At 39.0% G+C, this 20187-nt stretch overlaps 1 protein-coding gene across 1 annotated transcript in view; it reads right to left on the reverse strand.

The window, feature by feature from the left end:
- The window catches only part of MYO3B (myosin IIIB), a 474746-nt gene that overhangs the window by 155940 nt on the left and 298619 nt on the right, over window positions 1-20187 (reverse strand). The window contains exon 25 of the mRNA XM_029225906.1: window positions 4211-4290. Coding sequence (XP_029081739.1) covers window positions 4211-4290 — 80 coding nt within the window. The remainder of the gene's footprint in view (window positions 1-4210; window positions 4291-20187) is intronic.

Genomic DNA, 20187 nt, shown 5'->3' on the forward strand with positions numbered 1-20187 from the left:
ACTGATATTCTGGATAAAAACATTGTCTTTCTAACCCAGTATACCCTTCTTCTACACCACCAATTGCTACAACGATATAAGCCAACTGGAGCTAAGCAAGCTTGTTTTTTGCCCACATGACAAATGTCCTACCCCATTCCTTGTGAGCAGTGCTGGTTAGCCTTCAAAGTAGTCACGAGTAAGCTTTACAAATTGTGGTACAGACCCCAAGCCCACAGGAAATGAGCAAGCTTCTGTATACATATGGACGACACACATGGAATTTTAGATGGTTATCAAAATGTGAGTAATAAAACATTTACTGTTTCCGATGTGAAATCACTATGCTAAGCACTTTGCCTACACTATGTCAATGAATTCTCAAAAGGACCCTATGAGGTAAACACTATTATCACTCCTATTCTACATATAAAGAAGTTAAGGCTCAAAGACTTTCCCAGAGTCCTGCAGCTAGTAACTGGCCATGCCTAGATCTGAACCCAGTTCTGATTCCAAAACCTACTCCTTAAACATTACATACTGCCTTTCTATGTGGTTTGTTACAACTTATAGAATCGGTCTGAAAGCATGGTATTATTAAAAAGATTTGCCCCATCTGTCAACTAAATTTACTTTAGGATAAAGACACAGACTCCAAAAAGTCTCACAAACCATCTAGGTCTCAGCAATAAATGAAAAACGGAAGGATTTCTTTTCCCCCTTGGTCTCCGTAAGTACCTACTATCTGCATCCCCAAACCTCGGAAGTATTTATACTTAGGTTCTTGACAAGGCCTTTGGTCAAGACTTTTTACGGCTGTCAAGTGATCCATCCCTCTCTCAAGGAAACAGTCCCTACGGCATCACTTCCCTCAAAAGTCTCCACAGCACTGAATGAGGAAGCAAGGCTGGCCTTGACACCGGCCCAGTGTGAGGGTGCTGAATGTGGTGGAGGTCAGCTTTCTGCAAGGCCACCTCTGCTGTTTCACCTTGGAGAAGGCAGAGAGGAACTGATGGAGTTTTTTATTGCTGTTGTTACCCTTCATATTTTCTGATGCCTTAATTAGAACTTTCAGCTCATATTCTTTCCCAGGGACAATAAATCTCTAGTCATTTTCATCTCACCTGTATTTATTATAGTGATGTAAATATACGCCACACACTCGAGGGCACACTTCTCATGTAGGCAGGGCAGGGAGGGAGATAACAACGTGCTGATACCGAATGTGGAAGGCAGGGGGACAGGTCCTGGCAGAGTCCAGCAGTCAAAAAATCAAATTGAGGAAAGGAGGGGAATATGAGTTGACAGAGAATATTGCACAGGAGTCTTTCATCTTTTTGAAAGGAACGTGTCACGATCCTTTTTAGAATCTGGTGGAAGCCAATGACTGCAAAAAAACACATATACAGTTGATCCTCATTATTTGTGGATGCTGTATTTGTGAATTTGCCTACTTGCTGAAATGTATTTGTAATCTCCAAATCAATCAGGGCTCACACGCTTTCACGGTCATTTGCAGACATGCAGAGCAGTGGAAACTTCGACATCTGATGTGCCTGCTTCCAGCTGAGGTTGAACAAGGTGACACTCTGTCTTCTTGTTCCAGCTCTCATGCTGTAAACAAGTGTCTTTTTCAAGGTCTACTTAAGTGCCACGATTTTTGTGCCCCATTTTTGTGCTTTTGGCTGGTGATTTTACTGTTTAAAATAGCCCCTGGGGCTTCCCTGGTGGCGCAGTGGTTAAGAATCCGCCTGCCAATGCAGGGGACACGGGTTTGAGCCCTGGCCCAGGAAGAGCCCACATGCCGCGGAGCAACTAAGCCCATGTGCCACAACTACTGAGCCTGTGCTCTAGAGCTCGCGCTCCACAACTACTGAGCCTGCGTGCCACAACTACTGAGCCTGCGTGCCACAACTACGGAAGCCCATGCGCCTAGAGCCCATGCTCCACAATAAGAGAAGCCACCGCAGTGAGAAGCCCATGCACCGCAACAAAGAGTAGTCCCCGCTCGCCACAACCAGAGAAAGCCCGCGCACAGCAACAAAGACCCAACGCAGCCAAAAATAAAACATAAATTTATTAAAAATAAACAAATAAATATAAAATAGCCCCTAATCATAGTGTTGAAGTGCTGTCTAGTGTTCCTAAGTGGAAGGAGGCTGTCAAGTGCCTGTTGGAGAACATTTGTGTGTTAGATTAGCTTTGTTCAAGGCATGAGTTATAGTGCCATTGGCCTTGAGTTCAACGATACAAATACTGTACTTGAAATATTGTTTTATACAAAGCAATACTACATATAATTATTTATAAGAAGTATCTAGTTGACCTGAGCAACACAGGTTTGAACTGCGTGGATGTACTTACACACATATATTTTTCAATGGTAAATACAGTACTACTACACGATCCATAGTTGGTTGAATCTGCATCTGTGGAACCGTGGATACAGACAGCCCTCTATAAAGTTATATGTGGGTTTTCGACTGTGTGGAGAGTTGGTGCCCCGACCCCCATGTTGTTCAAGGGTCAACTGTATTAAATAAAGTGTCTTTAAATAGAAACACACATAATACAAGATTATGTATTAATCAGTTGACGGAAGTGTTGTAACCAGAGGCTTGCAGGAACCTAACCGTGTATTTCCTCTAGGAGCAATGCTGATTCAGTGTTCACAGTAACTTTACAGAACATAAGTCTTGTGAATAATGAGAAGCAACTGTATTTAACACAAACAACATTTTACATGTAATATCAAGAGGCTCTCATAAGCACTGAAACCTCTCTGTAAATCTCATTGAGGGGCCCACATAACTCATGTTAAATAGCCCTAACATCTTGCCACAAATTCACAAGGTTGAAAAGCAGAATATTCCACAAGATTGTACTAACAATGTGGGTGTAAAAATTATTGTTAACAAAGGTGATTTGAATCCCTATTTATGTGCAGGTCTTTTATTCTCAGAGGGATTAAGTATAGATATGTACGTCTCTATCAATAGTAATAGTCAATGGCATTATGTGCAGCTGTATTGATCATTCTTTATTAAATGAATTATTTAATATTCAATGTAAACAAAAAGGTAAGAAAATTCAGAGATGTGACCTGTTTATTACTCCATCACCTTTAACATTATTGTTTCTTGGTGTTAGTATTAGTATATACAATGAGCATTAACCAGCCAGTCCTTGAGATTTGTGCTAAGCATTATCATGAAGGATGGAAGAGTTTAAAATATTTTACAGTGGGATATTTAGGAACCCTTCTAACACCCCTTTTGCATGGACAAGTGCACCGCTCATTTTTCAGAGAGCAAAGCAGAGAAATAGGAAAGGGTATGGTTTCTTTCCTCCCTGCTGACTCCTTTTGTTATCCTCCTCTGTAGGTTGGTGATAGCTTCAAGGAAAAGTGCTTTATCTCTTCCTAGATGGACTTTATGACTTTATTTTCAAGTGTCAACAATTTTCAAGTGTCATTGTTCTGTATCTTAAGTGATATTTCTGAAAATCAGGTGAAGGGGTCTAGATATGCCACAGTGGCATAAGGATTACTTTGAACTGAAGACACGTAAGAATCAACAGTTGCAAGAAGAAGCTTTTTGGAACTCCCCTTATCTGCCTAAAAGCAAAGCCTCCCAAAAGAATTCAGCTGTCTCAAATCCCCTCCGAGAGGGGAGCTTTGCAATCAGAGAAGATTGACTCCTATCACCAGAGATGATAAGTCAGCACTGGGATAAGAAATTACCTAAATAGACATTGTCATAAAACTGTTATACCTCCCATCTATTCTCCTAAAGGACCATTTATTTCTCCCAAAAGTCATTTGTTGTCCCAGAAACGTCCTTCTTCCTCTCTTCATCTCCTATGAAGATGGTATATAAGCCCCGAAATCTAACTGGCCCTTTGAGTCACTTATTTGGTGAACTACTGTATGTATATGATTAAAGTATTTTTTTTTCTCTTGCTAATATGTCAGTTTAATTCACATTCCCCCAAATACTGAACTTAAGAGGGTAGAGGAAAAGTTTTTTTTTCCCTGACACAGGATTGCAAAGGATTCCATGGTGCTGTTTCAAATTTCCTAACCCCTGATTCCTAAATCCCTTCAATCTCTCTTCCAGACTGCCCAGGTAGTGGGCCAGATAAAGGAAACTGATGTTGCCCACCTAGGATAATCCCTAGGGTGGGAACATCTTGTCGTCCACAGTATTTTGAGTACAAACACACTACTTACCTTGGGTCTCCCAGCACTGAAATGCGGAGGCAAAGATCTTGAGGCTGCTGTTATCCTGGCTCTTGTCTGGGCCAAGTTACCTGAGCAAAAAAGACAAAGAAGTTAAGGCAAAGGAAAAGTGAAACAATAGTATGATGAGTAATTTTTCTCTTTGTGCCCTTGTATTTTTCAGAATGTTCTAAATGATCTGCTCTGAATTTGAAAAACTTGGAAAAATTTGAATTTTGAAACTTCAATGATATAAATTGGAAGTAAATTATAAGTTATAAATAATTTGTAATATAATTTGAATATATATTAGTTTAATAAGCAAATAAGAAATGACAAAAGGTCTCAAATTCACTTAAACTAGGACTAGAAGGAAATTACTACAACATAAAAGGGCCATACATGAAAAGCCCACAAATCATGTACTCAACAGTGAAAAACTGAAAGTTTTTCTCTTACATTAGGAACAAGGCAAGAATGTCCACTCTCACCGCTTCTATTCAACATAGTACTGGCAGTCCTAGCTAGATCAGTTAGGCGAGAAATTGAAATAAAAGCAGCCAAATTGTAAAGGAAGAAGTAAGATTATCTCTGTTCATAGGTGACATTACCTTATATGTAGAAAACTCTAAAGATCACACACACACACACACACACACACACACACACACACATGCACACACACACACCCCTAACAGAACTAACAAATGAATTCAACAAAGTTGTAGGATATAAAATCAACAGATAAAAAAATCAGTTGCATTTCTATATACTAACAATGAAAATCTGAAAAGGAAGTTAAGAAAACAATTCCATTTACAACAGCATCAAAAAGAATAAAATACTTGGAAGTAAACTTAACCAAGGAGGTGAAAACTTGTATACTGAAAACTACAACAAAAGTAAAAGGAAAGCAATTCCATTGTGGGGGAGGAAAAAAATCTTTTTCCTCTATTCATCTTAGGTTCACTGGCTGAGGCCCTAAAAATTAGACTGACAGAAGACAGAGTAACAAGAGAAAAGCAATCAGAAGTTTATTAATGCATGTATCACACATATACACAGGAGTATTTAATGATGAGTAACTCAAAGGGGTAGTTAGAACTTGGGCTTACATAACATCTTAACAAAAGAATAATAAATTTATAAAGAAGTGACAAGACAAAGGAAAAGAACTTTGAGTTTCTAGGGGCGGGAAATTGTGGGAAGGTAAATATATAGGGAAGCTAATGGAAGATAAGGGCTAATGCGTTATATAGATTCCTCTGGTGCTGTCTTTGAGTTGATAAGCATCTAGAGTTGTTTCTGGTGATTAACTTATGTGCTTTCTGGTAGAGAGGAGAGGGGGCATATTTTTACAAATTTATGCCCTGCTTTTGGGCAAATAGGGGGAAGCGAGAGAGCTTTTTCTTGTATCTGCTTCTTCTCAATTGCCTTCAGCTTAAAATAATTTTAATGCCAAAGTGGCATATTTTGGGGTGGCATATTCTGTTACCCTTCACTGTGTTCATTGATTAGAAGACTTAATATTGTTAGAATGTCCATGCTACCCAAAGAGATCTACAGATTCAGTGCAATCCCTATCAAAATCTCAATGGCATTTCTGGAGAAATAGAAAAAACAATCCTAAAATTCATATAGAACCACAAAGGACTCCAAGACAATCTTGAGAAGGAAAGCAAAAGCTGAAGACCTTACATTTCCTGATTTCAAAATATATTATAAAGCTATAGCCATCAAAACAATATGGCAAAACAGTACTGACCTGAAGATAAACATACAGACCAATGGAACAGAATAGAGAGCCCAGAAATAGACCCATGCACATATGGTCAAACAATCTTTTACACAATGGGGAAAGGATTACACAATGGGGAAAGGATTATCTCTTCAACAAATGGTGTTGGGAATACTGGACATCTACATGCAAAAGAATGAAACTGAAACCCTATCTTACATCATACTGGAAAATCAACTCATACTGGATTAAAGACTTAAATGTAAGACCAGAAACTATAAAACTCCTAGAAAAAAAACATAGGGGGAAATCTTCCTAACACTGGTCTTGACAATTATTTCTCGGATAGGACACCAAAAGCACAGGCAACAAAAGCAAAAACAGACAATTGGGACTGTATCAAACTAAAAGTTTCTGCAAAGCAAAGGATACCATCAACAGGAGGGAAAAACAACCCAGAGATGGAGAAAATATTTACAAACCATAGATTTGATAAGAGGCTAATTTCCAAAATACATAAGGAACTCCTACAACTCAACAGCAAAAAATAAAATAAAATAGCCTGATTAAAAAATGGGCAAAGAACTTGAATAGACATTTCTCCAAAGATGACATACAAATGGCCTGCAGGTATATGAAAAATGCTCAACTTCACTAACAGTCAGGGAAATGCAAATCAAAGCCACAATGAGATATCACCTCACACTTGTTAGGGTGGCCATTAAAAATGAAGAGGAGCAAAATATGCCCCTTTGACATACTGATTACTCTAAGCTGGTTATTTTTTTTTAAATGCAGACACATGTGAAGCTCTGAAAACTGAGCAGAAATTACCCTTTTGTAAGAAAAATTTACAAGGGGAATCTCCATATGTAAAGGTGTCTCCCTCTCTGTACCAGAAAGAGATGACTCTAAACCTCTAGGAACTCTTCTCAATGGAGAAGGCACCAACTTAAATTTGCATAACAACCTTACCCTTGTTTACTGTGCTTTTCCTAGTCAACTCCAATAACCAGCCTCCCCAACATCTTTTGTCTTTAGCTAGATACAATGTTTAAGTTGGTGGCTTGGGCCATTTCAGGGAGTTTAGTCAGTCTTCCCTGGATATCTCCCATGTATACAGGAGGTATACATGTTATTAAATTTCTGTTTGTTTTTCTCCCATTAAATCCGTCTTTTTATTACAGGGGTGTCTCAGCTAAGAACCTAGAAAGGTAGAGGGAAAATTATTTTCCCTCCCCTACATAAAAAACACCACCACCAGCAACAAAAAGTAATAAGTGTTGGAGAGGATGTGGAGAAATTGGAACCCTTATGCACTGTTGGTGGGAATGTAAAATGGTACAGTTGCTATGGAAAATAGTATGGAGGTTCTTCAAAAAATTAAAACTAGAACTGCCATATGATCCAGTAATCCCACCTCTGGGTACTTATCCAAAAGAACTGAAAGCAGAATCTTGAAGAGATATTTGCATTCCCATGTTCACTGCAGCATTATTCACAACAGCCAAGCAGTGGAAACAGCTAAATATCCGTCAAAGGGTGAGTGGATAGAGAAAAGGTGGCATGTACATACAATGGAATATTTATTCAGTCTTAGACAAAGAAGGAAATCATGCCATTTGGGGCAACACGGAGGAACCAGGAGGACATTATGCAAAGTGAAATAAGCCAGTCGCAGAAGGACAAATACTGTTAGATTCTTCTTATATGAGGTACCAAAAGCAGTCAAACTCATAAAAGCAAGGAGGAGAAGGTAGTTGCCAGGGGCTGGGGGGACAGGGAAATGCGGAGCTGTTGTTCAATGGGTACAAAGCTTCAGTCATACAAGACGAAAACTTTCTCGAGGTCTGCTGTACATCAGTGTGCATACAGTAAACAATACCATACTGTATACTTAAAAGTCTCTAAAGAGGATAGATTTCACGTTATAAGTTTTTACCACAAAAAGTCTCCAATTAGGGCTTACCAGTCACTGAAAGAGACAAATAAGGGAGAAAAAAAGATGCTGGGAGTTTTCCTAAAAGAGAAGGTGGGCAATAGAGAACACTACTGCCAGGATTTAAGGTAGAGACTGATGAGCAGATCTGTCAGTATGGGTCCCTCAGCCTGAAGGGAGGAACCTGACCACCCCCACTGAAACAGCTGATGAAGAGAGAGTTAGTTAGACAGGGGAGACAGCCTCTGAGTCATAGGGGCTGACCTTGAACAAGTTAATTAACATCTCAGAGCTCTGGTTTCTTTGTCTACAACATGAAGACAGTACTTAACTACCTAATCCTCAGAACTGTTTATGGGCATTGGATGAAATAATTCACGAAAAGCACTGTCAACACACATCTGGTACAAGGTAAGTGCTCACTTTGTGTTACTAGCATCGATGATGATGAAGACGATGATTTGCTCGAACAGTTCACATAGCTCTCAGAGCGTAGAAGGTAAGAGAAGAACAGAGGATCTCACTAATTGGCTACTGTGAACACTGGTTTGTTCAAAATATAAAGATGAGAAAAAATGATAAGGCAACTCCATTTTGAACCTCCATGTCTTGGCCACTTTAATTCCCACCATGTCTTGCCTTTGAAGGGTCTGAACGGCCTGCTCAGACTCCCATCTCCCTTCCTCACCACCCACCCTTCATCTCCTCTCATCCCTAACCTCCCAAACCAAGAGATCTGTTTGCATTTTTACCTAAAATGTCATTTGATCCTGTAGCAAAATAAAAAGTTGTCAATGAAAGGAAATGCTGCAATTTGTGCATTTGCAAGACACTCAAGATTTCAAAGTTTTTAGCAAGTCTAGCACAAAGATGTCCAAATGTTTTCTCTGGCGATATCTTCAGAGGCTAAACTGTGATTAATAGCCCAGAAAGAACCCTTTGAAGCAGGATTGGTGACATCAAAGTCGTAATCCAGGGGTGGCAGGAGCTTTATAATGAGTGGGAAGCATTTTAACACATTTCAAAGGATTTACAGCATGAATAAACAATAGACCTCGGCAGATGTGCCACACACACCTTTCAGAAACATTACCTATAAGAAGTTTCCATTTTAATTTAAATGTAAATACAGTGTTCACACTTCTTTCAAATGTTAAGCATCCTCCTTGCTTCACCCCCCAGACAGCCTCTTTGGCTAAGGACGCCTCATTGCCCCAGAGCACCCTCCTGTGACTGCCTGACGTGTGTTGGGGAGCGAAAACGGAAGTCAGAGGCTTTGGATGGAATTTATATCCTACGTGGGAACTGGGTTAGGAAAGACTCTAAAAAGGAGCTTGCAATGATCCCACATAATTTCCCTGCTTCCAACTTAAAGGGAAAGAGACAAGTGGTCTGAAGACAGAGCTGAAACTTTTAAAAGATGGCAATTTCCTGCCTGCTTCAGAGGATTTTCAGCTCTTGGAAAGCACCCAGCTACCCATGATTTCAGTTGCCTCTTAAGAATAGCCCAAGATGATGGGTTGCTGTTTTAAATAATCATGCTTGGAACTTGACTTCCCTCTGCTGCCCCCTCTGGGATTAAAAGATTGGTTGCAGGGTTCTGGTGGTAACTGCTGGTGGGCATTTGTTTGGGAAATTTTCTGTAACACAAGAAATAGGCTAATAAACGACTGCAAAGCAACGCTGAAAAGTAAAAGGCTTGTGTCAAATGCTACTCAAAAGGAGCTGCAAAGAAAACATCCAATGCTTCAGCTATTCTGTTACCAGATTATCTGAGTCGACCTGAGAACTAGAATGTTGTACCCTACAGTAAGTTTGGATACTGAACACCAAAATCACACCTTCCTGTCTACATGAGAATGACCTTATGTTATTCCAGTCTCCATTAGCATGAATTTCTTCTTCCAGGAGTCTCCTGTCTAGATTGTTCATGGTTTGACTGTTCATTACAAGAACTGCCCGAAAGACCAAAGACCCATTAACCCTTTAATGGAAAATGTCCAAAGACAGTTTAAGCCCTATGATTCTATGAATCCCTTGTTTTAAATAAGCCTCACTTTGTTGTTTCCACCAATCATGGACTGGTTGTATTGTGTATGATCTTTACACAATCCTAATCATGCCCTCTCACTTAGAAAGACCCGCCTGAAATCAAACTTGATCTCTCAACAAATTCTGACCCTGCCTTTCCTTCTCCAAGACACTGCCAAAGCTTTGAGAGGTGGTGGTCTCCCTTAATGCGGTGAGCAATGAACTCCACTTTGTCTAATCAACAGGCAGTGTGAGTAATGGTTAAGGAGTCACCTTGGGACAGACCTATGATGGGGTGATACTTGCAGTGAATGAAATGCTCTAATTTCAGTTAATAACACTGTACCCAATTAAAAGGCAAGGGGTTAAATTTAGTAGTTGTATAAAACATACTATAGTATTTTATATGTTTAAAAAAAACCACTTGGATACTGATCTCTCCTAAATCTATATACACACAAAGACTTGTTTTAGATTTGATACATTGAGGTAAATTAAAATAGTGACAAAAAATATGACACAGCTGTAGGAGGCCAAGAAAGAAAGCGTAATGTTAGGTTTTGTTCTACAGTTTTCACTTTCTCTCCTAGCATTTATCTATGGCTTTGAGTGTTAATATCAATAAATGGGCAGGGGGGAGGTGGAAGAGCTCCCAGCCCGCTTAATTTCCCAAGAAAAGAACATGGATAAATTTTATATATATAGAAGGGGCTGTAGTTTTGTGGAGGGAAGAAATAAGAGATCAGCCTGTCCTCCAGGCTGTTCCAATGAAGAAAGATACGCACATGTAGCAAATGCTCTTTTCTGAATGCACAACCTAGCCTTTACCACGTATGTGGGAAATTCAATGTCCAAAAGAAACCTCTTCCTCTTTTCTGTATCTACTTTTAATTGCTATTTGTCTGGAAATTTAAGGAATTTCTGTACAGTGAACACCTCTAGACTATCTGTTTGAAGGAAGCCAAACCAAGGTTTTCACTGATTTTTTTTTTTTTCATTTAGAATTGGAACTACAGCTTTAAAGATTTGTGGCCCAGAGATTTCAAAATTGTAAAGCTGAGGAAAAAATAATAACTCTTTTGCTCTTTAAACTTGAAAACTCATAAACAGGATGTCATACAGCAAACAACTGTACCAAATCATCAGAATGTGTCAAGGAGGCAATCAGGCTTCCCCTTCTTAACTCAGTCAATAGTGGAGCTGAGGTTCTCTGCTTCCTGCATTTTATTGCCACATTGGTGGAAGTTGCCAGTTCAGCCTATCTTAATAAAGATAGAGCTAGTTTTGAAAAGCCCTGGGTATTGTCTGCCTTCCCCTCATGTTTTGCTTTGACTTTACTTGGAAATAACATGGCTGCCAAGTGACATGACATGTGTTCACAAAAGTGCTGGAGCCTAGACTGTTGATATCTATCCAAGAAGACTTAACCCATTGAGAAAAAAATGAAATCCACACATGCATATCTGCCAGCACCCATGTATCACGGACACGTAAGGATTGCTTATTCCAGTCTCAGAGCGACATCCATACACAGCAGAGCAGTTTCTAGTCCAACCATGGCTAGTCCTGGACAAAACTATAATTTAGGCAAAGGATATATTCAAGGTCCCCCACACGGCTTTTCACATTCCTATTCCCACTTCCAAAGGTGCAACATGGCTTTAATGCTGTGTCTCTTCCCTACCTGCAGCAACTAATTCTCCCTATTTCCTTGCCCTACCCTGGAAGTCTTCCCGGCAGACTCTCCCTGTCTATGTTCCAAACCTTCAGGTTACTCTTCTTCTCTGACAACTAATCCTGATCTAATTTCTTCATGGATGGATAAATGTATTACATCACTCAGGTGAAATGTTTACATATGAAGGGGAGCAGAATTTGTCACCCCAAAATATACCTCTTTGATAGTATTATTATTTCAGGCTGATTACTTTTAAGAAACAGCTGTCACAGGAGAAACTCTGAAAACTGAGTAGAAATTACCCTTTTGTAAAAAATTTTTGGAGGGCAAAAACATGGAAAAGGAAGGCTTTATTAAGACATCATAAGCTACTGGTGGGACCATGGACAAAAGCTTAGCTAATTTTGCTCTTCCAGTGGCCTTTAGGTAGATACTGATCCAACTGTGTGGCCAAAGGTGAATGGTTTGGATACAAGCCACTAGAGGACTCATACCTGTTAGTTACTACAAGTGTTAATGGGGCCACAGTCTTGAGTAAAATCTCATATGGGTCAGGTTGTTGCAACACAGGGAACTCACATTCCATAGTCCAAGACTAGAATCCTAAATAAAATGCCAAGGCAAGAGAGAATAAACTGATTACTACAGATAAAAAATCTCTCCCTCAAAGCTCTGCTCAACACACCTTATCTATTCACGGTGGGTCAGTTACAGATTTCCCTGTGTAAAGCGTAACATTATGTTTCCTTGTGTTTTCAATTAAGACTGAGAAAGCCACACAGGGTTTCAGAAACAAAAGGCTGTTAACATCACATTTTGCAGAATGATGACTGAGTGCTTGGAATTATAAGTGCTTCTTTAGTTCTCCCTCTTTAGCCTAGAAGCAATGAAAGAACACTAGACTTAAAATTGAGAAACCTGAATTCTTATCCCAGGCCTGCCATTGACTTCAGATCACTTCTATGACTCACCTGTGCTATACAACAAATGAGAAGTTTGAGTAGGTTAGTGGTCCTCCACTCATGTGCATTTTGCCATGGCATCCATGAAACAAACTCTCTGTGCTATGCAGCTGCATCTAGATCAATGTCAGGCAATGTGGTGTAAGAGGGGTGGACTCTTGCAAGAGGGAACTACAAGGAACAGTGTAATGTTGACCTAGTACCAAAAAAAGACTGCGTGACATCTGTGGCCAGGACACGTGAGAACTTTACCTAGGCTGTAGATTAGAGAGCTGGTCAGGGTAGTAAAAAATATTGTTTGAAAAGCAACATCAGGGGAAAAAATTGCAAAAGGCACATCGGATAATGGACTGTTATCCAAAATACACAAAGAACTCTTGAAATTCAACAGTTAGAAAACAAACAACCTGATTTTAAAATGGGCCAAATACTTTAACAGACACCTCACCAAAGAAGATACACAGATGGCAAATAACCACATGAAAAGATGCTCCACATTATATCATCAGGGAAATGCAAATTAAAACGAGATACCATTACACACCTATTAAAATAGCCAACATCCAGAACACTGACATCATCAAATGCTGCCAAGGATGTGGAGCAAGAGGAACTCTCATTCATTGCTGATGGGAGTGCAAAATGGTGCAGCCACTTTGGAAGACAGTTTGGTGGTTTCTTACAAAAATAAACATACTCTGACATATGATCCAGCAATCACGCTCCTTGGTATTTACCCAAAGGAGTTGAAAACATGTCTGCACAGAAATCCCTGTTGCCAAAAATTGGAAGCAACCAAGATGTCAGTAGGTGAAGAGATAAATAAATTGAGTTACATCCAGACAATGGATTATTTAGTGCTAAAAAAAATGAGCTATGAAATCATGAAAAGACATGGAAGAACCTTAACTGTTTATTACTAAGTGAAAAATGTCATCTGAAAAGGCTACATACTGTATTATTCCAAGTGGAAAAGGCAAAACAATGGAGATAATAAAAAGATCATGGATCCAAGGAAGAGATGAATAGGCAAGGCACAGAAGATTTTAAGGATAGTGAAAATACTCTGTATGACTCTACAATGATGAATATGTCATTATACCTTCGTCCAATCCCACAGAACGTACAACACCAAGAGTGAACCATAATGTAAACCATGATGGATTTGGAGTGATGAGGATGTGTCAATGTAGATTCATCAACTGTAATAAATGTACCACTCTGGTGGGGGATGGTAATAATGGGGGAGGCTGTGCAAGTGTAGTGGCAAAGGGTATATGGGAAATCTCTGTACTTTCCTCTCGATTTTGCTGAGAACCTAAAACTGTTCTAAAACCTAGAGTCTTTTTTTTTTTTTTAATAAAAAAGCAACATCAAGCTGACCAACAAGCACATGAGTAAGAGTAATATCTGTGGATGCAAACTGGAGTAAAAAAGGTTGAATAGTGTTGGGCTTCCATTCAGGTCCGAAGGTCTATCTAAGGCTGTGAAATACATTTTAAGAGATGGCTGAGGTGGAGAAAATAAGAAAGAACAAAATAAAGAGGATAAAACTAAAATCTGCATGATGTGTTATTTCTTCACCGTTTGGCAGGCAATGGAAGGGGGGAGGACGGTGATGACAATGTGGCTTAGATAAACGGAGGAAGCCTAAGTAATGATTTGATGGAGGCCTGGATATTTAATTTGCCAACGTTCTCTTCACAGCTGCTCGCCATGAGCAGCTAACAACGGCTCGGTTTCTGTCATCTCTTTCTAGTTACTCCTCCTCCTTCCCTTGCTATTGTGACTGAAGTAAGCTTATTCAGATCTCTAATTTGTGTATCACTCTTCTTCCTTAGCACATGAGTGAGGGGGCAGAGGTATAGTTTTTTGCTCCCCACCAACAATGTTTTTAAGATTAAGTAATTCAAGGTGATAGGGACAGAGTAAAGGAACAAAGTAGGTGTTTAAATAGTTAATCCCACTAGTGGATTGTAAGTAGAGAAAAAAAGTATAGGAGACCCCTGTAAGTTAATGATCACTCAAGAAAGCAGGCTTGCTTAGCAACAAAACCATGCAACAGAAGCATGAGACATACCCCCAAACAATATGGAGGAATGAGACCCACATCCGGCCCAGTGAGGTAAGTTAATGATTCCTAGGACATGCTCCTCTGCATGCACTAAAAACAAAATTATAGGGAAAGATGACGTTATACTAAAACCTGAGATGATTTACCATATTTTAGTATATATTAGTGACTTCTGGGCCATTTCCATAGCGCCATGACAGTCCCGGTTTGACCATGGAGGGAAAAAATACTCCCCTGCCCGACGTGGAGGAAGAGCTGATGATGGAAGCCTGAAGTCTTCTCAAGAATGAAAAAGAAAGGTGGTCTTTTCCCACTCCCCACTTTTCCTTTGATTATAAAACTGTAGCCCACTAAGTTCTTGGGGTGGCACTCCCTTGCCTGCCTGCTCCTATCTCTCACAAGTGTCCTATACTAATAAACTCCTTCCTTACCTGTCACTCTGCCTCTTGCTGACTTCTTTCTGCACCAACATCTTCATAATATGTATTCTCTTAGTAAAAAATTACGATTCTTTCAGTTTGCATATTAGCAAATATCAGTCATTTTGAAAAGCTGTGTACTAATATGAATGCAATCATCACTTATATAAACTTTTTGATTGAGATTCTGAAAGCATTCAAGGTTAACTTCTGATCTGTAGGTATCCAAGTATAATTTTCCCACTTACCAATTCTTTTGCTTTCTTTCAAGGAATGACTATTTCATATCACCTAGCGCCTTTTTAAAGGACCTAGTCTGAACATTCAGGTGTATATCTTTGAGAAAAAATGTAGCAGCTTAAGAATCCAGAAAAAAAGGACAGGCATACTGAGAAATGCAACACTCTGTAGGAAGCAAAGCTTATAACATGCCTAACTGGCCAGCGTGACTCACATCTGAGCTACGCTGCCACAGGTTTTCTTGGACACAAACACACCCACATATTTCTCTCTTTTCTCTCTTCTCTTCTTTCTCTCTCCCTCTCTCTCTCAGATTTGTTTGTTTTTACCAGTTCATAAAATGGCATTGACCAGAAAGATTCTTCTACTGAACCTGATATGTGTCATGGTGTTGAAGGATGCAGTTAATGTAAGTTTTATTTCGTAAGTACAGACATTGCTTTTTTGAGAACTTGGCTTTATAGAACTGTGGCATAGCATCCAGAATAACTCCTTGATTTCCAAATCTTCCTAAATTAAAGTCTTATCCTGCAGACTTGGGATGCAATTAATTACTGACTTTTCTTTTAAAGAATAGACCCTATTGAGAATAAAGGCCAACAAAAAAGATTCCTCTGATGAAGGAACTCTACAAGCATCACAATTCTGTGAGGCTGCAGTTATTTAGTGCACTTGTGTCTGAGCCCTTTTGAGTCCTTTTAAATCAATGCAAATATTTTACCTTCTATTGGTATTTATCTTTAGAAATGCTTTGTTTCCTTATATAGGTCACATGGTTTCTGAAGTCAGGCACTAAGAATTTCTATTCCCATTCATTAATTCAAAAAATATTTCTTTAGCACCTGCTAGAAGATTTGTAAAGTGCCCTACATATAGTAGATGCTGAAAAAAAAAAAAAAGTTTATTGAAGATGCTCCAATGCACCAGAACAACATTTAAGATGATTTCTACCCTTGCCTTCTTTTTTAAAAAAAATTTTATTGGAGTGTAGTTGACTTACAATGTTGTGTTAGTTTTAGGTGTACAGCAAAGTGAATCAGTTATATATATAGAGAGAATGGAGATATATATATATATCTCCATTCTTTTTCTGATTCTTTTCCCATATAGGTTTTTACAGAATATTGAGTAGAGTTCCCTGTGCTATACAGTAGGTCCTTACTAGTTATCTATTTTATATACAGTAGATCCTTGCCTTCTATGGATGGATCACATCTACCATCTCTTGGAAAACTTCAGTATCACAGATTCTTCTTTCAGTCATCCAAGAACACTATGGCTCATTATTCCAAAGAAATAGCAATTGACAGTGAACCATTCTACAGAGTTAGTGCATTCAATAGCACCATGGATGAGTAATAAGCCTGAATGAAATAGATTTAGGATTTAAATGTTTCTAGAGAATGCCTAGATGTTCCTTGATGTGACACTGAAAGCTACCCATGAAGCTAATTAACACTGTGTCTGTGACTCCTCACTGGAGTCTAAGCTCCATTAGGGCAGGCACTAAGTCCATTCTATCTACCACTTTATAGCTAGTGTTTAGCATAATTAACCTAGCACATAGTAGGCACTCAATAAATATATGTGAATGAATGAGTGAAGGAATAAATTGTGTGGCATTAAATTTTATTTAACATGACATCCAATACCCTTCTAGGAGCAAGCCCCAGCTCACCTCACTTCCCTCCACGTACCCTGAACTTTTTGCTGGTCTCTGGCCATACCACTCTCCCTTCATATTTCAGAAACTTTGCTCAAGCTATTTGAGGCCTGGATTGCAGAGGTGAAGTGGTTAAGATTGTGAGTTCTAGGGTCGAACTACCTGGGGTTTGTCTCAGCTCTGTCACTTACTTGTTAGGAGGGCTTGAATGAGTTACTTGCCTTCTAAGTATCTGGGTTTCATCATCCAGAAGGCTGGATGAATGTTTATTGAGTTTTGGGAATAAAGTGTTCCCGTTAAATTTATAGTTAACAGAGTTTCAGTGGCGAGTGGAGATGTAGATGTTGCTGGTCTAGGGGATTTAATTAGAGCCACGTGGAGCCCCTAGAGGTCCTAGTTGTCCACGGAGTTTTAGTTTAAGCTAAGTCACTTGACTCAGGTTAGTGACCTTCTCTTCAGCATGTATTTTGAGATTTATAAAACGTTATTAATTAGGGGTTTCGGTTAATCAGAGTTTTATAGACTATCCAATTTTCTATTGCCTAGAACTCATTAAATGTTGGGTTGGATGACTAGAAAAGAAAGTAAATAAACTGAAGATTTAAGGTTTGAGGGTGTATTTTATTCTTTCCCGTCTATATTCTTAAGGTACTATTTTTAAAACAAAGAAATCACAAACTCTCAAAAGAAAGAAAGAGATGAAGGAAGGAAGGAAGGAAGGAAAGAAGGAAGGAAGAAAGGACGGAGGGAGGGAGGAGAACCCACAGTACTGTGTAATATTATCTACTGTATTTTAAAACAATTCATCAGAGATAAGGAAATACATGTAGAAATCCACTTATTTTGCCCCATATTTGTCCCTCTGCTCCAGATCAGCAAAGAGTTAACAATACTTAAATACTAACACTTATTGAATGTCTACAATGTAGTAGATACTATGCTAAGGTCTACAATGTAGTAGGTACTATGCTAAGTGTATAGAATGAATTATTTAATACAACACTGTGAGCTATGTCCCCAGTTCACCAAGAAAGGAAATGACGGCAAAGAATATACAAGCCTATGGCCCGAGGTCAGGTATCTGCTGTGCAGAGCACTGAGCAGTGATATTGAGAGGGCCCATCAACTAGGATGGCCTAATGAAAGACTCTGTGGTTGTTTCAGGGTTTCTGGCCACATTCAAAGGAAACCACTGAGTAACTGAGGGAACTGCTGCCTGATCAAACTGATTGAACCCAACTGATTTTAGATGATGTCTGAATTTTTTAGTCATTTACATACCAAACCAGGTGAACGGCACACAGCTCCCATTGATTACCCAGCAATCACTATCCTTGTGGCTAAGCCAAACCTAATCATCTGGAAAACAGTTGATCTGGGTTTTGTGTAACTAGAACTATCCCTGTGAAACGTAAAGAATGGAACCACTCTACTAAATGCAAACCTTAATAAAATCTTAGCGCTCCTCTCCCACTTCCAACTCTCCAGTAAAGTTAAGTGACATTTTATTTAGTTTACTGACATCTCACATGTGCGAGCCAGTAAAGTTCACAATTGTTACTCCACACAGCTGTGGTTTACAGCTTCTCTTCGCACACAACACGCTGGCACCAGAGCAAAATGATTAACTTTTATATGCTTCTAACATATGGACCAGACTGTTAGAAGCTGGTCTTGTGTTCTAAAGAGAAAAATAGTTTTTATTAACATGACCCAAATTCCTGGGGAAAAAAAGCATTAAGTTGTGATCCATCTCTAAGTAGAGAGATTATAATTATGATGGCTTTGTTTCTAATTCACTTTATTTGAAGTGCCTGGAGTTACCTTTTAGTAAGGTGGGGAGGGGGGAGGATGACCTGAAAGCCCCATGATAAAGAGATTTTGTAGTGGGATGAATTAATAAACCGTAAATGGCCTTGAGACTTTTCCTCAATATGAGCTATGAAATAAATGCAAAGAACCTTTCATCTTAAATGGGAACATATTTCTTCTCTATGAATAAGAAGGATTCTGGTGAGAGAAGAAGAATTTGTTTTTCTTGCATTTCTGACCATTTGAAAAATCAAAGCTGCCATATTTGCTGTACTTGACAAGATCATTAAAGAAATAAAATAAAATGGCCCTCAATTGTACTGCCACTTAAAAATAAAAGGTACATTCACTGTCACATTTAGGAGCTATGAAAAAAGTATTAAAATGTGTTGAGGAAAGATAGTAGATCTGATTCATAACAGATACTTTCCCAATATTAGAGCCATTATTACAACTCATTAGTGAACGTTATTTTAGTTTTTGTCTTTCAAGGACACAGCAGCAACAGGGTCCCTAGAGCTAGGAAAGCATGAAGAACTTTTGGAAATGGATTTAAGATCCACACTGGAAGACTGCCCTGGAAAAGAAAGACTCAGGGAGAAAATTTTCTGATGAGCAATGCCTCAGTAAGTCCCACTTGACTCTTGACCCTCAAGATGCTTTTCGCAAAAAAGCATCTTACTGGTTTCAGAAGCCCTGTACAGGAGAGCCATCTCTTGGTATTTCTGCAGTAAAGATGCTTATGGAATTTCATACCTAGTATTCCCCATGCTTTCTGACCATAGAAATCTCCTCTTTACCTCACACTTCATCACATCCCACAAACCTAGAGTTTCATGAAACACGCTTGGGAAAACACTGCTCTTGATACTGATGATATGGGACCTTTCTATCTCTGCAAAGAGAGCCAAGGGAACTTTCCACAAGCTTGTGTTGGAACTCTGCAAATCCAGAACACTGACTTTTCTCACATACTGGGAAATAGGCTGAAGTCTGAATGCAGTAAAATATTATTTTATGAAGAAAGAAGAATTTATTTTCTTTGGAAGGACCAGCAAGAAGGGCTCTTTGGCATTTCTGCAATTCTCTTTGAGAGCAGGAATGAGGCACATCTGTGGCTAGGGCAGCGATTCTCTGTAGCCACCACGTTATTCAACGTGGTGGCTGCAGAACACATGAAATGTGGTTAGTCCAAACTAGATGTGCCGTAAGTAAAAAATACACACCAGATTTCAAAGACTTAGTTTAAAAAAAGAAAAAAGGTACGATATCTCAATAATGTTTATATTGATTACTTGTTGAATGATAATATTTTTGATATGTTGAGTAAAGATGTATTAGTAAAAGTAATGTTGTCTGTGCTGTAGACTAAATGTTTGTGTTCCCCACCCCCTACAAATTCATATGCTAAATCTTAACCCCCAATGTGATGG

This window comes from Monodon monoceros, unplaced genomic scaffold, assembly GCF_005190385.1.
Source record: "Monodon monoceros isolate NGI ecotype Baffin Bay Population unplaced genomic scaffold, NGI_Narwhal_1 Super_Scaffold_16, whole genome shotgun sequence".
In the NCBI taxonomy this organism is placed as follows: Eukaryota; Metazoa; Chordata; class Mammalia; order Artiodactyla; family Monodontidae; genus Monodon; species Monodon monoceros.